The 16099-nt window shown below is 44.9% G+C and overlaps 1 protein-coding gene across 1 annotated transcript in view; it reads right to left on the bottom strand.

Annotated features, from left to right (window-relative positions):
* Positions 1-774: 774 nt before the first annotated feature.
* Positions 775-16099, bottom strand: part of AGXT2 (alanine--glyoxylate aminotransferase 2) — a 40927-nt gene continuing 25602 nt past the window's right edge. The window contains exons 10-14 of the mRNA XM_061129725.1: positions 15580-15712; positions 14041-14132; positions 12118-12267; positions 6835-6933; positions 775-882 (exon numbers count right to left, since the gene is read on the bottom strand). Coding sequence (XP_060985708.1) covers positions 775-882; positions 6835-6933; positions 12118-12267; positions 14041-14132; positions 15580-15712 — 582 coding nt within the window. The remainder of the gene's footprint in view (positions 883-6834; positions 6934-12117; positions 12268-14040; positions 14133-15579; positions 15713-16099) is intronic.

Genomic DNA, 16099 nt, shown 5'->3' with positions numbered 1-16099 from the left:
AAATAATATTGGACATAGTATTAAAAGAATAGGAGTAATGAGAATTTAGTCCAGGGTAAGATGATGGCAGCGGAGACAAAGAAGACTCTGATAGACATTTTAACGGAGTCAAAGGACAGGACAGTTATCTATGTGGGGTATTTTCTGCCTCATTTCTCAGGATGCTTATGATTGTAAAATTAAAAAGACTTGTGTAGTCTATTGGATTTATTTTCTCATATAATAAGGAGCCCAAAGGTAAGGTGGCTCCAGGACAGGGTAAGTCAGTGGCCTGTTGACATCACTAAGAATTCAGCTTCTCTCTACCTTTCAACCTCAGCAAATAAGCTTTGTTCTCAAGACTACAAAGTGACTGTTGTGGTTGGAGCCATCCTACCCTGATATCTGATGCTTTGGTGCAAGAAGAAGACATCTCTTCCGATGATGAAGAGCAGAGGATGAAGAAACATTTCCCCAAAGGCGCCTCCACCAGAAGATTTTCCTGGAGGAATCATGTCATATATCAGGTATAAACATTCACCACAGAGGGGAGTCAAATTACCATAACTAACCCAGGTTAATTAGGATTTATTCTCTGAGCTAGGGAGTCAGGTCGTTTCCTGCAGGATGGCTTTCTCAAGGTAATAGGGGATAATAGGGACTCTGCTAACAAACATGGTTGGTAGGTAGTCAACCACTGACAACCAAGACCAGTGGTTTTAGAATTTCTCAAATTAACTCCTGAACATAAGTGGGGAGTTCTTGAGGCTTGTGGTGCTTTTATTCTTAAAAATTTTATTTAGCTCTTCTCTTCATGTGTTGAATTAAGGCAGAGCGAAACACTTCCACCGCAAAATCAGCTTCTGGTTTAGTGATGCACATTGAGGGTGCAATGCGGAAAGTCTGAGGAGACAAAGGAAAAATAGAGCAAAGGGTCATCATAGAATGAACTATGATTTCAAGGAAATGCACTAGACTGAGAATCCAACATCTTGCTTTCATAACAGTCCTTATATTTCCCTCAAGGGTTGGTCTTCTCCTGACCCAGTGCTGTATCCAGGCCATCCATCCTCTAGTCTCAACAATTCTGGTACCATCTTCTCTGCCTCTTTTCATTTTTGTCATCTGCTGACCTCCTGGTCCTTGCACAACCTCCACTGAGGTCTTAAGCCTCTATCCACCCTCCAATTCTGCCACCACCGAGGTTGACTTCTGTGTCCCAGTGTACAACCCAACAAACTGGCATCTCCATTTCTTTCTTTCTTTTTTTAATTTTACTTATTTAGCTGTGCTGGGTCTTAGTTGCAGCATGTAGGGTCTAATTCCTTGACCAGGAATTGAACCTGGGCCCCCTGCATTAGGAGCATGCAGTCTTAACCACTGGACCACCAGGGAAGTCCAATTTCTCAGTTTCTTGATGGCCACATCTTCCAGAAACTTCATCTATGATCCTCCTCCACATTCCTGCACATCCCAGGCCAGCCCCACAAGCCTCATCTTCACTAGGAATTCCTCAATTTCTGATTCCCGCTGCCTCTGCCTTTCTCACGGAAACTTTAGCAGTCTCCTCATGCCTCCATGATCTGTGGATCTGTCACTCTGCTTAGACCTCTGCCTCCCCTTCTTACCCAGCTCGGAGCACAGGATTAAGGACATGAACCACTCTCTCACCTGCCCCTTTCTGCCCTTCTGCTGCTGTACCCACACGGCAAAGTCCCAGCCCCGATCAGAGCTATCACAGAACTTTTGCTCCAACAGACAGCTGAGAAGTGGTAAAGAAACTCAAACCGCTGGTGGACTGACAGACCAACTAAAGTAGAGTCCTGCTTCTGCTGGTGCCCTGAATGTTCAGGTCCTCTGTCATCCCTGGCTCAACTCCTACACCCCTTACTCTATTTCACAGACAATCTTGACTCCTGCTTCTCAGACGCTGTCAGGCAAGAAGGCTCTGTAAATTTGCTCGCTCCCACACACATTCTTATATTCTTGCCTGAAGGTTCAGAGAATGAGCTGTCTCTAGTATTCGACTCCAAATTTTCCACCTGTGCCTTTGGCCCATGAAACACCATTCACCTCCCCTCCAGGAAACATCTCTGCATTCACTTGCATCTTCACCTCCTCCTCAACTTCCCCTCAGCCTATAAATAAGCAGCCTTAAAGCTCTTGTCAATCAAATCCAAGCCACACATGCATGCATGCATGCAAGCCAAGTCTCTTCAGTCATGTCTGACTCTTTGCGACCCTATGGACTGTAGCCTGTCAGGTTCCCCCATCCATGGGATTCTCCAGGCAACAGTTGTTGTTGTTGTTGTTGTTGTTTGGTCGCTCAGTTGTGTCCGACTGTTTCCATGGACAGTCAGACCCCATGGACTGTAGCAAGCCAGGCCTCTATGTCCCTCACCATCTCCCAGAGTCTGCCCAAGTTCACGTTCATTGCATCAGTGATGCTGTCCAGCCATCTCATCCTCTGATGCCCTTCTCCTTCCCAACAACAGGGATTTTTCCAATGAGTCATCTGTTCGAATCAGATGACCAAGATACTGGAGCTTCAGCTTCAGCATCAGTCCTTCCAATGAATATTCAGGGTTGATCTCCCTTAAGAGTGACTAGTTTGATCTCTTTGCTGTCCAAGGGACTTTCGGGCGTCTTTTCCAGCACCAACCACAGTTTGAAGGCATCAATTCTTTGGCATTCTGCCTTATGGTCCAGTTCTCACAATGGTATGTGACCACTGGAAAGATCATAGCCTTGACTATATGGACTTTTGCTGACAGAGTAATGTCTCTCAACACACTAGGGTTTGTCATCACTTTCCTGCCAAGAAGCAATTGTCTTCTGATTTCATGGCTGCAGTCACTGTTCTCTGTGATTTTGAAGTCAAAGAAGAGGAAATCTGTCACTACTTCCACCTTTTCCCCTTCTATTTGCCATGCAGTAATAAGGCCAAATGCCACTATCTGAGTTTTAAAAAAATATTTAGTCTAAAGCTGGCTCTTTCATGCTCCTCCTTCACCCAAATCAAGATGTTCTTTAGTTCCTCTTCACCTTCTAACATTAGAGTGGTGTTATCTGCATATCTGAGGTTGTTGATATTTCTCCCACCTATTCTGATTTCCAGCTTGTAACTCATCCAGCCCAGCATCTCTCATGATGTACTCAGCATATAGATTAAATAAACAGGGTGACAGTAGACAGTTGTGTCGTACCCCTTTCTCAATCTTGAAACAAGCAGTTGTTCCATGTAGGATTCTAACTGTTGCTTCTTGACCTGCATACAGGAGACGGGTAGGATGGTCTGGTATTCCCATCTCTCTAAGAGCTTTCCACAGTTTGTCACAAACCACACAGTCGAAGGCTTTAGCGTAGTCAATGAAACAGAGATAGATATTTTTCTGAAATTCCCTTGCTTTCTCTATAATATAGTGAATGTTGACAATTTGATCTCTAGTTCCTCCTCATTTTCTAAACCCAGTTCGGACATCTGGAAGTTCTTGGTTTGCATAACACTGAAACTTTGTTCTTCCCCAGTAGCATATTGGACAACGTCAGACCTGGGGGACTTATCTTTTGGTGTCATATCTTTTTGGCCTTTTATATAGTTCATGAGGTTCTCACAGCAAGTACACTGGGCTGATTTGCCATTCTCTCCTCCAGTGGATCACATTTTGTCAGAACTCTCTGCTATGACCCGTCTGTCTTGGGTGGCCTTGCACAGCATGACTCATAGCTTCATTGAGTTCACAGGCCCCTTCACCATGACAAGGCAGTGACCCACGAAGGGGCCAAGCAAGAGTACTGGAGCCACAAATAAAAACGTGTTGACCTTCCTGGTCCCTTCTAGCTACCATACAAATATTCTCCTTCCTTTTTTTATACTTAATAAATAAAAAGTCTGGTTGATGCTATTGGCCATTATCTTTCACTCTTCCTTCCCTCTATTCACATCTCAACTCAGTGCAGTCTGGTTTCTATCCCACCAGCCTTCTGACTCCACTCTGACTAAAACTACTGGTCACTTGCTGAGTGCAGAATCCCAATGAGCACATTCCAGCCCTTATCCTTTCTGGTCTTCTCATCTGCATTTAGCATTCCAACCCCTCCCCCTTCCCAAACCTCTCCACTCTTGCTTCTATGACTTCTCACTCACCTCATAGCTCTCTGCCTGCTGTTGTTTTCTAAATATTTATTTCTGTGGTTGTGCCAGGCCTTCATTGTGGCATCTAGTTTCCTGACCAAGGATCGAACGCGGGCCCCCCTGCACTGAGTGAGGAGTCTTAGCAGTGGACCATCAGGGAAGCCCGTCTCTGCCATCTGGGTGCCTATTATTCCACCTGCCCTTTAAATGCTGACATGACCCCTCTGTCTCTCCTCACCTCTCTGCATTTCACATCCAGACTCCCTTCCCAGGAGATCTCCTCTGCTCCCCACTTCTATGTTGATGACCTCCAAATTGTGATCCTCGCCTTGATTTTCTCCTCTGATCTACAGACTTGTCTAAGAAGGAAAGGGACCAAGTCCGAAGCTGCACTCATCCTCACACTCCCTAATCCAAGTTAGACACGAGGGAGTCATCCTTGACGCCCCCCTGCCGTCATACCCAAGCCCCGTGTATTTCCCTGCCCTTCTGCTCTCTCAGGGTCTCCTCTGTCGCTACTGCTGCTGTTCCAGATCAGACAAAATCATCAGCCCCCACCCGCAGCCTGCCTCCAGTCATGTCCCCTCAGCTTTACCTTCCTCAGAGGACAGACTCAGAAATCAGGCTGCCTGAGTCTGGATCCTGAGTGACTTGGGCAACTTCCTAGTTGTGCAACTTGGGCAACTTACTTAACCCCTCTGTGCCTCCTTTTCTTCATCTGTAAAATAAGGATAGTAATACTTATTTCATAGGTGTGCTGAGAGGATTAAATGAATCAACGTATGCAAAGTGTTTTCGAACAGTGTCTGAAAAGTAGTAAGGCTTCTCATCTTTACCACTCACAGCCTCCAGACTCCTGCTCCAGCCCCAAGATATGTGTGTGTCTGTGTGTGTAGCTCTTCACACACTGCCATATTTCTGTGTGTGCTTTGAGAGTTTATCACTGTTTAAGGCTCAGCCTAGCCAGAAAAGCTGACCCAGGAGTCTCTTCTCTTTCCTCCTATACTATCCCTTTTTATGGTTATGGCAAGCTTACTATATTGTATTATAATTTTCTGTTTGTGTCTTTCTCCTCTGCCAGCTCCATGGAGGGAAGGGTAGATCTTATTTATCATTGTAGCTTTTGTATCCAGCCTACCAGTGACTCCTTAGCACTTACGTGCGTGCCAGGTAACTAAGGAATAACTAGGCAAGTAAACAATGAATTATTTTCTGTCTTCATAAGTAACCCATCTTGGGACTTTGAATCATTAATTTGCTCTGTCTGATTCATACAGAAAAATATCTGGGACCAGGACTAGACAAAACTCAGCATTTCCCAGCAAAAGTGCTCCTCTGGTTTTGTTTGCTATGGTTTGGTTTGGGCTGGGAGAGCTTTCAGTCTCTTTGTTTACAAGCTGATGGGAAGCTGAGGAAAAGCTGCAGAAATAAGAGGACCCAGACCTGTTTCCTTAAGTGGAGGGAGTGAGGAGGGTCCAAAGCACAGGTGGCAGATTCAGATCTGAACAGGAGAGACGACTCGGTCTCCCTAACCTTTAGGAAAGGAGGTGGGAAATGGCTCCCAGACAGAGGAGCATCTGCAGGGACCTTGCCTAGTAGCTTCCATTTTCTCTAAGAAGCATCGGTCAAGAGTACTTGCTGAAATAGACTGAGGGGCAGCAACGGAGCAGAGAAACTAGGAAGGATGACCCCTGTTTGAAATGGGAAAGAAAGAGGCCAAAGGCTAAGGACAACCTAGGGGAGGAACAGGCATGACCCTAAATCCTTAAATCTCTGTCCTGGAGCTAATTCCTGGAGCGGGTCCTGGGATGTGCGAGATGGAGCACACATCACTTCACAGCAGTAGCTGCCCCTGCCCACAGCAGGGCCACACCAGGGTCCGGACTGCAGGGCTGCGCTTGGCTTTTCCAGGAGTTTGGGCCAGGGAGAGCTCGCTCTCCGCCTTTCCCAGCCTGAGGGTGAAGGGCACCCGGAGTGGCTGCTTCTGAGTTCTTCATCAGGGATGCAGCCAGGGTGGTCCCCCACCTCCTCCGAGGGTCACCTGGGCCTGCCAGCACTGTGACATTGCTCCTGGCCACAGCGGCCACTAAAGCTTGGTAGACTTGCGATTCACAGGGCTAGAGTCCAGCACTGAGTTCAAAACGACTAGGATTGCTCTTCCAGAGGTTAGAACTAATTCATACATGAGACAAGCTGTTTATGCACGACCGTTATGACACTATTATAACCCATCCTGTAAGTCTGGCTTGTCAGCGCAGTCCGTTTCTGCCACCTTAGACTGTCCTCTGTGTCCATTCCCCGCAGAACCGCGGGAACCAAACCATTTAGCATGGCGCCCTCTAGTGGCCCAAAGGCATCACTGTCCCTTTCTTTTGAAAATATCTGAGCTGTGAAGGCTGGGCTTCCCTGGTGGATCAGATGATAAAGAATCTGCCTGCAATGTAGGAGACCTGGGTTCAATCCCTGGCTTGGGAAGGTCCCCTGGAGGAGCGCATGGCAATCCACTCCAGTATTTTTGCCTGGAGAATTCCGTGGACAGAGGAGTCTGGTGGTCACAAAGAGTCAGACACGACCGAGTGACTAAACACAGCACCGAGCAGTGAAGCCTAGACGAAGTGGAACTGGGTTCCCTTCTCACAGGCGCCAAGGAAAGGGACCAGCACTGGGACATTAGGAGATGCCCACCTAAACTGACAGGTAAAGACCAGCCTTTTTCTTACCTGAGAGAAAAGGCCGCCTCTGCCAATCAGAAGCCCCATGCATTTGCAGTCGTGGTGGATTTGATTTACCTCTTCACGGGGAAGAGGCTGGTGGCTCACCTGTAAATACATTTAAAAAATACTTCATGTTTAACGTTTGAACAATTAAACACATTATTTCTAAGAGAAATTAAAAGCAACTCAAGCAATCAATGCTCTACTCTCCCTCTCAATCTCTCTCCCCCTGTAATTGAACAAAGCTGTTAATTTCTGGATCGGATTTATTTTGGGGGGCGGTGTTATTAAAAATATTTGTTTTTTATCCCAATTCATCCCAGATTCCCAAAGACAAGATGAAGTTAAATGCAGATCGCCAGTGAATCTTGGCGTTGCAGGTGGTTACCCCAGGAGGTTGATTCTGTCATAGCTATATTTGGAGCCTGTTTTATTTGTGTGGAAATTGTCCTCAACTCTTCACTTGGTTTTGTCCCTGTAAAAAGTTCGTTTCAGAGTCCAGGAAACGGCTCAGAAGTTGCACAATGACACGAGCAGCCCAAGCTCTTTCTGAGCTACAGCACAGCCTGGGCAGCCACCGTGGGGCCCTGTGTCCTCGTCTTCCCTCCTTGTGGAATTTGCTCTTTTACACCCAAGACTTAACACTCCAGGGTCAGGAGAGGTAAGCTCTCTGGAGACCCAGAGGTTGGTTCGGGTCACGTGGCATCTGAAGGTGGTGACTCCTTGTGGGCCCAGGCTTGCCAGCACCCGTCTGATGACATTGGACTGGGACTTCTGTTGTTAATGAACACCAACCTCTATAGTCAAGTCTGGCTGCGCATCTGCATCATCTGGAAGCCATTTTGAACCACAGACATTTAGGCCTCAGGCCAGGCCTATTGATTATCTGGGGCAGGGCTTTGTTTAGTCATTAAGTCACATCCAGCTCTTTTACCACCCCGTGGACTGTAGCCCGCCTGGCTCTTCTGTCCATGAGGTTTCCCAGGCAAGAATACTGGAATGGGTTGCCATACCCTCCTCCAGGGGATCTTCCCAACCCAGGGATCGAATCTACATCTCTTAATGTCTTCTGCACTGGGAGGCGGGTTCTTTACCACTAGTACTTCACCACGATCCCATCTGAACATCACGTGCTGTGTGCTTAGTCGCTTAGTCACGTCCGACTCTTGTGACTCCATGGACTGTAGCCCACCAGGCTCCTCTGTCCGTGGGGATTCTCCAGGCAAGAATACTGGAGTGGGTTGGTGTTTCCTTCTCCAGGGGATCTTCCTGACTCGGGACTGAACCTGCACTGGCAGGTGGATTCTTTACCACTGAGCCACGTGGGAAGCCTGTAGAGCAGGGCTTCGACAACTGTGTTTGTAAATGCTCTTCAGATGCTGGGCTGTGATCCCTCTGCTGTGAGCGCTAAGCATGGTCACCGCCGCTGGCCTCTCTTCTGTGGCACAGCCCTGAAAGCATCAGCCCTGGATCTGGCTCTCTGGCTTCAAAGGCATTTGGGCATGATCCTGGCTCATGGGCCAACCCCTGCGATCCCTGTGAGGTGGAGGAGGGCTCCCTCCCATGCTCCCGGCTTCATTTTTCTGCTCTGGGCTTCCCAACTGCCTTCCTCTAGGCTTGGGTATCCATCCCCTCGCCCCATCCACCCTGAATCCTTTCCTGGTTAGGTGTCAGTGGCTGAGCACAGGCTCAGACTGTACCTCCCACAGAGGTCTGTATTCTCCATCTGTTGTGAAGCTTTAAGACTAGGAAAATATTATTCAAACATTCAGACAAGAAGAGGACGCATGATGGGGTAAAAGACTAGGATCACCTCATTGATCCAAAATGTTATCCTGCTTGTCCCTGAGGCTCTCGTGAGGGAAGACAAACACGGCAATATAATTTAGGGCTAAACGGTGAAAAGGCTTCCTGGGTAGCTCAGCTGGTGAAGAATCCACTTGCAGTGTGAGAGACCTGGGTTCAATCCCTGGCTTGGGAAGATCCCCTGAGAAGGGCATGGCAACCCACTCCAGTACTCTTGCCTGGAGAATCCAGAGGAGCTACAGTCCGTGGGAACACCAAGAGTCACACACGACTGAGCAACTAATCACTGAACAGCACAAACTGTGAAAACTAGAAAGAAGTCAAATATGGTTTAGGGGATGAGGGTTCAGAGGTCAGGAAGGGTTCCTGAGGGGCAGCTGGATTGCGGGGTCTGGGTGGCCAGCAAGGGCCTGGGGAGGGACTTTAGTCTCACCCTGGTCTGAGCCAGCACCCTCTCTGCTCCTCTGTCCTTTTTTGTCACTCCCTAGCCTCAGCTGCCAAGACTAATTGACCATCTTGTAGGCATATGCAGAGAAAAGCATGGTTGAAAAAAATCTAACAAGGCAAAGCCACAGGATAGCCTGACCCGGCTCTGTGCTTGAACCTGAGTTCCAACAGCCCCATAATCAAATAGGCATGTTAGTAACTAGCCTCTTCTTGAGGGTATAATGTAGCTTCATGTTTATTTTGTTTGTGTTTGTCAACTTGTTTTGAGAGGGTAGGTTTTCATTTAAACAATTATAAAAGTAGTTCATGGTTATTGGGGAAAACTCCTTAAAGCAGTATGGAAATGCATTTAGTAAAAATTGGCAGTTTCTCTTCCTAAAATCCTACTCCTAGGGACACTGCCTGTTAGTAATTTGGTGTGAACAAGACAATTTTTTTATGCATACAAATGCTATTAAATGCACAGTTTAAAAATAACTCATACTTTATAATGTTTTGCATTTGCTTTGAACAATTTACAATGTGTCTTGAACATCTTTCCATGTCAGTGTATCTGGACCTAGTCTTTTTAAAGACTACCTAGTATTTTGTTGCTTGTTGGTAGAGCAATTTGTTTAATCTCCTAATTTGGGACATGTATGTTGTTTCCTATTTTTGTTTATGATCAAAAACAATATTGCAAACATCCTTGCTTATTTATATCTACATACATCTGTGAATATTTCTCTAGGACACATCTCTATAAGTGGAATGTCTAGGTGAAAATTTAATATTTTAATAGACACAGATGAATTTCTGTAAAGGGCTGTATCCAGTTCAAATCCTTACCAACAGCACATGGGAGTTTTAAATCTGGGTTATATTGTATAGCATCAATACATCAATACAGCATCAAAGCCAAGCTCTGAACTGTTTCAATGACAAGAAAGTGGTCTGAAGTGTTGCAAGGGCCTGAAATCAATCAACAAACACTGGTAAAGCGCTCATCATCTGTGTATTTCTGGGCCTCAAAAACATCGAATTTATATAGGAAAAGAAGATATTGATACTTGAAAATCGAGTCAACAAGTACATGATTTGAAATATCCTTTCAAAGGAGCTCTTTAGACAGTGAGTGTGAGAGGGATTCTCTGAAGGCTGGAGGGAGAAGCAAAGGCAAGCGTTAAGCAGGAGGAGATCTTGAAAAAGGCTAGGATTTCCAAAGCTAGAGACAGAGAAGAGAGCACCATATTCCATGACTGGGGAAAAGTTTGAGTGGTATTTGGATGTACTGTCATTGAGGGGACAATAGAGAAGTTCCTTCAGACCCCATGCTTACAACTACTGAAGGGCAGAGAAAAGAGGAAAAGTGCTCATTCTACAAATACTATTTTATAGCCTGCCTTATTTTTTCCATAATACAGTCTGCATATCTTCCCATGTCACATATATTTCTGTGCCACATAGTGTGGATTTATCATCACTTGGCTTGTTTGGTATCAGTGGCCATTTGGGAAGATTCTGACGTTTTACCATGACAACCCGAGTCCTGATGAATGTCTCTGTTGACGTGTCTTGAAGGACACAGTAACTGGGGTTGGATTAGCAGGGAAGGCAGGAGTGCCTCCTCTCTCATACGGCTTTCCTCGGGGGAGTCTGGGCTTTGAGGAGCCTAGGTATCCTTGAAGGGGCTCCTGGGTTGGGAGAGGACTGGAATGGACTCGTCTGAACCTTACGACAGCCCTTGACAGGGCCCCAAGCTGAAGATAAGGATGTCACAGCTTGTGAGCCAGAGGGCCTGCCCTCATATTACAGTACTCTTATTTTCCTATTGTCTTCTTATAGCTTTCAAATCTTATTTAAACATTCCAGCCTTGTACTGTCTCTGCTGTGTGGTGTTAAGGGAAAAGTCTTATATTCATGGTCTGGGCTGAATATTGAAAGAATTGAGAATCAGTCCTTCTAAACTAGGATGGTATGGTGAGAGCAAACAGCAAGACATCTCCCGAGGATAAGAATTAGGGGGAAGGCATCGGTCTGACTATTCCTTCCCATCCCAGAATTCTCCTGCTGTCACTCCCCTCTGAGGATCTAGATTTTACTTTTATGGAGGATTAGGACAATTTCCTACCGACAAGGACCCTAGGGGCAGCAGGAGGGACTGTGGGAAAGATTTGAGAAACAAGGTGAAGAATCAATAGGACTTGACATTAGAAATAAGGAGAGAGAAGGAGCCACAGATTATTTCGCGGTTTTGAGGCTGGGGAATTGGGAGAAGAGTGGGGTTACAAAACAGAAACGGTGACCTTGGGAAGAATCACTGGCTTAAGGGAAAATCCTAAATTCAATTGTTGTCATACTGAGTTTGAGGTCACAGTGGGGTATGTCATCAGAAAGTCACATTCCACCTGGTTATTGAGAGATTAAAGTCCATTCACAGACAAATACAAAACTCTATAAATCTTTAACATCGTCACCCAAACCATCACCACAACCGTCTCCTGGCCCTTTTTCCTGCTACTAGCTCTCTGGGCTGCCTGCCCCTCCCCCAGTAATTCTCCCCTTCTTTGTATTTCTAATGCAAAATATTCAGTCATTGCTGATGCTCTTTGCCTACCATCAGCTCCCTTCTCCAAATTCTCTTCCTCACTGCTCCAGAACTCTCCATGACCCGCAATCAGGTTGTTTACACTCAATGTTCTCTCTCATGCTCAGTCGCTTCAGTAGTGTCTGGCTCTTTGCAACCCCATCGGCTGTAGCCAGCCAGGATCCTCTGTCCATGGGATTCTCCAAGCAAGAATACTGGAATGGGTTGCCATGCTCTTCTCCAGGGGATCTTTCCAACCCAGGGATCAAACCCGTGTCTCCTGCATTGGCAGGCGGATTCTTTACCGCTGAGCCACCGGGGAAGCTCTAACACTCTACTCATTTCTAATGAGCTTCGCTTGCAGTCTTTGCCTGCTCTCTCTCTGAATGAATGAGCTTGTAGCCGAGGCTTCCTGCCTTAACTCTTGCTGCTCCAAGAAGCTACAGAGAGACCAGTAGATCACCACCTACCTTATCCTTCACCATTTCTATTCCTATCATGAGACCTTTGCCTCGGACATCTCCTACAATTTCGAATTCATCCCGCAGCTTAGCCAACTTCAGCAACATATAGGTGCCAACTTCTTGGCTATTTTCTTGTAGATTTTCTTCTTTAATCACCTGTTGAGAGAAAGCCCCAAATGACTTTCCATTTAAACAGTTTTAAAAGGGACTGAGAAATAAATGTATGTGACCTGTTTACAAAACTTGACCAGACAAATGGAACCCAAAGTCTTATGTGGCCATACCTCGTCTCATAGAAAGATCTGCTGTAGGGAGAAAAAAAGTCTTGGTAGAGGGAACACTTCCCTTATACCCTTCTCATCTTCAGGAATGGGTAAACATTTAGGGAAAAATAAGAGAGACATCTTAATGTTGGGCTCTGTGTGGGCCCAGAGTCAGGGCACCTGAGATATAAAAGGATTTTCACCTACTTTTGCTCACAGCAGAGATCTGTGATTCTTTTCTTTTTTAAACTTTTTATTTTGTACTAGAGCTGATTAACAATGTTGTAATCGTTTCAGGAAAACAGCAAAGGGACTCAGACACACATATACATGTATCCATTCTCCCCCAAACTCCCCTCCCGTCCAGGCTGCCACATAACATCGAGCAGAGCTCCCTGTGCTATATAGTAAGAGACCTGTGATTCTGGACCACATATGAGCAGTACACTATGTTTATAACCAGCCGATAGTAACTGCATAACTGCAGGCAGAACTTGATGTTTTTAAGATCTCCTTGTTCACCTACATCCTACCTGCCAAATTGTTTGAGGTGACTCAGCACGTAAAGAACACTAGTTGGCATTTCTACAGAATGAAATAAATGTCACATCCTACCCACACTTTCTCTTTCTGAGATTTAATCATATTTGAATATACTTTTTAATTAGAAAGGGGACTTTTTACTTATTTTTATTAAAAAATACTTTTAAATTTATTTTTTTGAACAAGTGAAACATGTGCCTTGTTCAAACATCACAAAGTACAGAAGCAAAGAGCAAAATGAGCCTCACTGATCCCTGTCCTCCAGCACTAAGTTTCTCTCCCCACAAACAACCACTGTTAATAATTTCTTGTGCAGTCTTTCAGAAACTATGCTACACTTATTTAAGCACGCACTATTATGCATATAATACATGCATGCTAAGCCCCTTCAGTCATGTCCGACTCTTTGTGATGCTATGGACTGCAGCTTGTCAGGCTCCTCTGTCCAAGGGATTTTCCAGGCAAGAGTACTGGAGCGGGTTGCCATGCTTCCTTCAGGGGATCTTCCTGACCCAAGGATTGAACCCACATCTTTTATGTCTCCTGCATTGGTGGGGGCTGGGGGGGGGGGTTCTTTACCACTAGCACCAAGTGCTATTATGCATATAGTTATGCAAACCTTTTCCAACAGATGAGACCACAGGCAAAAATCAATGGGCTAGTGCTGAACCACAGCTGAATCACCTAGCTGGAATTGCATAGAGCTCATCTGCTCTTTCGTCTTTTCACTTATGACAGTACAACAAAGGTAAGGAAGCATATATAAGACAGGACCAAAATTCAACTGACATCAAAAATTGCCATTGGTCACCATCCATAAAGCACCAATCAAATCACAAAAGAAATTTCAGTGCTACCAGCTAGCTAGGGGAATTCTTAGGTTTCCCATGTGTGTGAGGCTTATTATATATGATTTCATATCCAATACTTGAAGCACTGATAGTAGATCTCAAAAAATGGGAGAGGGAGCAGAATAATAACTGGAAATCTAAACAAATTCATGGACTAGGAATTAACTCTTCACTTTAATTATGTCATGTGATAGAGTCCTGACAATATGTGTGTAGTTTTGAAGTAGTTGATTGGTGAAATGAGTGATGTTGATACAGCTGCTGGAACGTACCTCAAGCACGGCTGAACCAATGGCGCAGGCCATGGGGTTCCCTCCGAAGGTATTGAAATGAAGCAGGCGCTTGGTTAAGGACTTGGCAATCTCTAGGCGGAGAAAATAAAAGGTGGATAAAGAGTGACACATCTATAATTTCTCATTGTGCTATTTGGATTATATTTACTTTCATGTTGTAGAAAGGTGTTTATAATATATTTCATGGCATCCGATTCATTCGTCACTCACCAGATAGTGATGTTATGGATGGAACTGTCTCTCTCCCCTCAGGCATCCCCAACTCATATGTTGAAGCCCTAACCCCCGGCGCGACTCCCTAGAGGCAACTAAGGTCATAAGGGTGGAGCCCTAATCCAATAGGATTGGTGCCCTCATAAGAAGAAGAAAGACCAGAGCCCTTTCTCACTGCAGAAAAGGACACAGCCAGAGGGTCATCTGCAAGAGAGATCTCACCAGAACTCAACTGGTCTCTTACCTTTACCTTGGACTTTAGCCTCTAGAACTGTGGGAAAATAAATGTCTGTTGTTTAAGCCACCCAGCCTGTGATATCTTGTTATGGTAGACCAAGCTGATGAATACAATAGGTAAGGAAAAACTGCTTATTTACTCCATGAGAAGCTTACTAGTAAAATCTTCAATGTGTTGTGTGAATTGAAAAGTACTTTAAAACTTGATTTATGGGAACTTACATGAATCCTCATTAATTAGCCTTTTTTCTGTATTCCACTCTTGGGACTAAGAAGGACATATTTTTAAAAAACTCTCATAGCAAGGATTTCATAACAATCTCCAGATGGTTTGAGGGTGAAAATATATATTCGGTTCATTATAGTTCACCTTCAACACCCACGTTTTCATATCTTTCCTCAATTGATAAAAGTACTAAAATATTACAAGGCACTTAATTATCCTTTGAAGTTTCTCAAGTGTGCTTGCTATTGGTGGGAAAAATAAATGCAATAATCTTTAAGATTTTCAATAATAAGTGGTTTGTAAAAGTATTCTCTGTAAAACTTCACTAAAATGGGTAATACAATTAATGCTAATGTTCATTTTATAGACTGTTCTAGTTAAGTGAGATTGCATTGTATTTAGTTGTTGATAATCAGAAGAGAAAACTATCACTCTGAAGGCTAACTCTACAGCTTATTGTGGTGGCAAGACTAAGTCAGAGTGTTCTCAGAATGTGATTCCTTGGACACTTTAGGACTGGCTTCAGGTTGGTTAACATGGATCTCTTGTGTTGGTTTTGTTTTGGAGCACATTTGCCTAGACCTTGTCAATGTAGTAGAACCCTATATATCACTGTGAGGCTGGGAGAATTGGTCTTCCCTACAGCAAGGAGCAAAAAGGGCTGGTTTTCTTCCATCTCTTCCACAATCTGGCAGACAGACTGTTTCCCTTTAATATTGCTTGGGAAATGCATGTGTAGTTCCCATGACGGTCTCTAGCCCACATAAGGTACAATACACATGTTTTCTACGATTGGGAGGCAAGGGGCCCAGAAGCAGACACAAACTGCCCGTGGTTCCTACCTGGAGTTGTTACAACTGCTGCCATGGGAAAGCCATTCCCAATCCCTTTAGCCATGGTGACAATATCTGGCAGGACATCATGTGTTTGGAAGCCCCAGAAGTGAGAGCCCAGCCTTCCAAATCCTGTCTGCACCTGATGGAAACAAATCCGAAATCACCAGGAACCTTCTGAGAAATGCTGGTTTTCCTGACTCTCTGGTCTCTTTCCTTCTCTTCTACCTTCTCCTCCTTAACATCATCATCATCATCATCCTTGTATTATGATGGAAAAAGCACCGTGCCTGAGCTTTTGGGCACCAAAAGCCATTTGCTAGCATTGTTTCAAAACTCTAGACATGTTTCTTAACTCCTCTGGACCTATGTTAGCTCTGTTGAGTGGAAACACTTAATAGCAATACATCACAGGGTTGTGGTGAGGGTTATATAAATAATGCATGTGAAAAAGGTTGTTGTGATCAGCAATCCTTAATAAAGACCCTCTGTGGGAAGGCTGTGTCTGCCCCATGCTGGATGAAGCAGT

This window comes from Dama dama, chromosome 25, assembly GCF_033118175.1.
Source record: "Dama dama isolate Ldn47 chromosome 25, ASM3311817v1, whole genome shotgun sequence".
Classification (NCBI taxonomy): Eukaryota; Metazoa; Chordata; class Mammalia; order Artiodactyla; family Cervidae; genus Dama; species Dama dama.
This window is presented reverse-complemented; position numbering and strand designations above follow the sequence as displayed.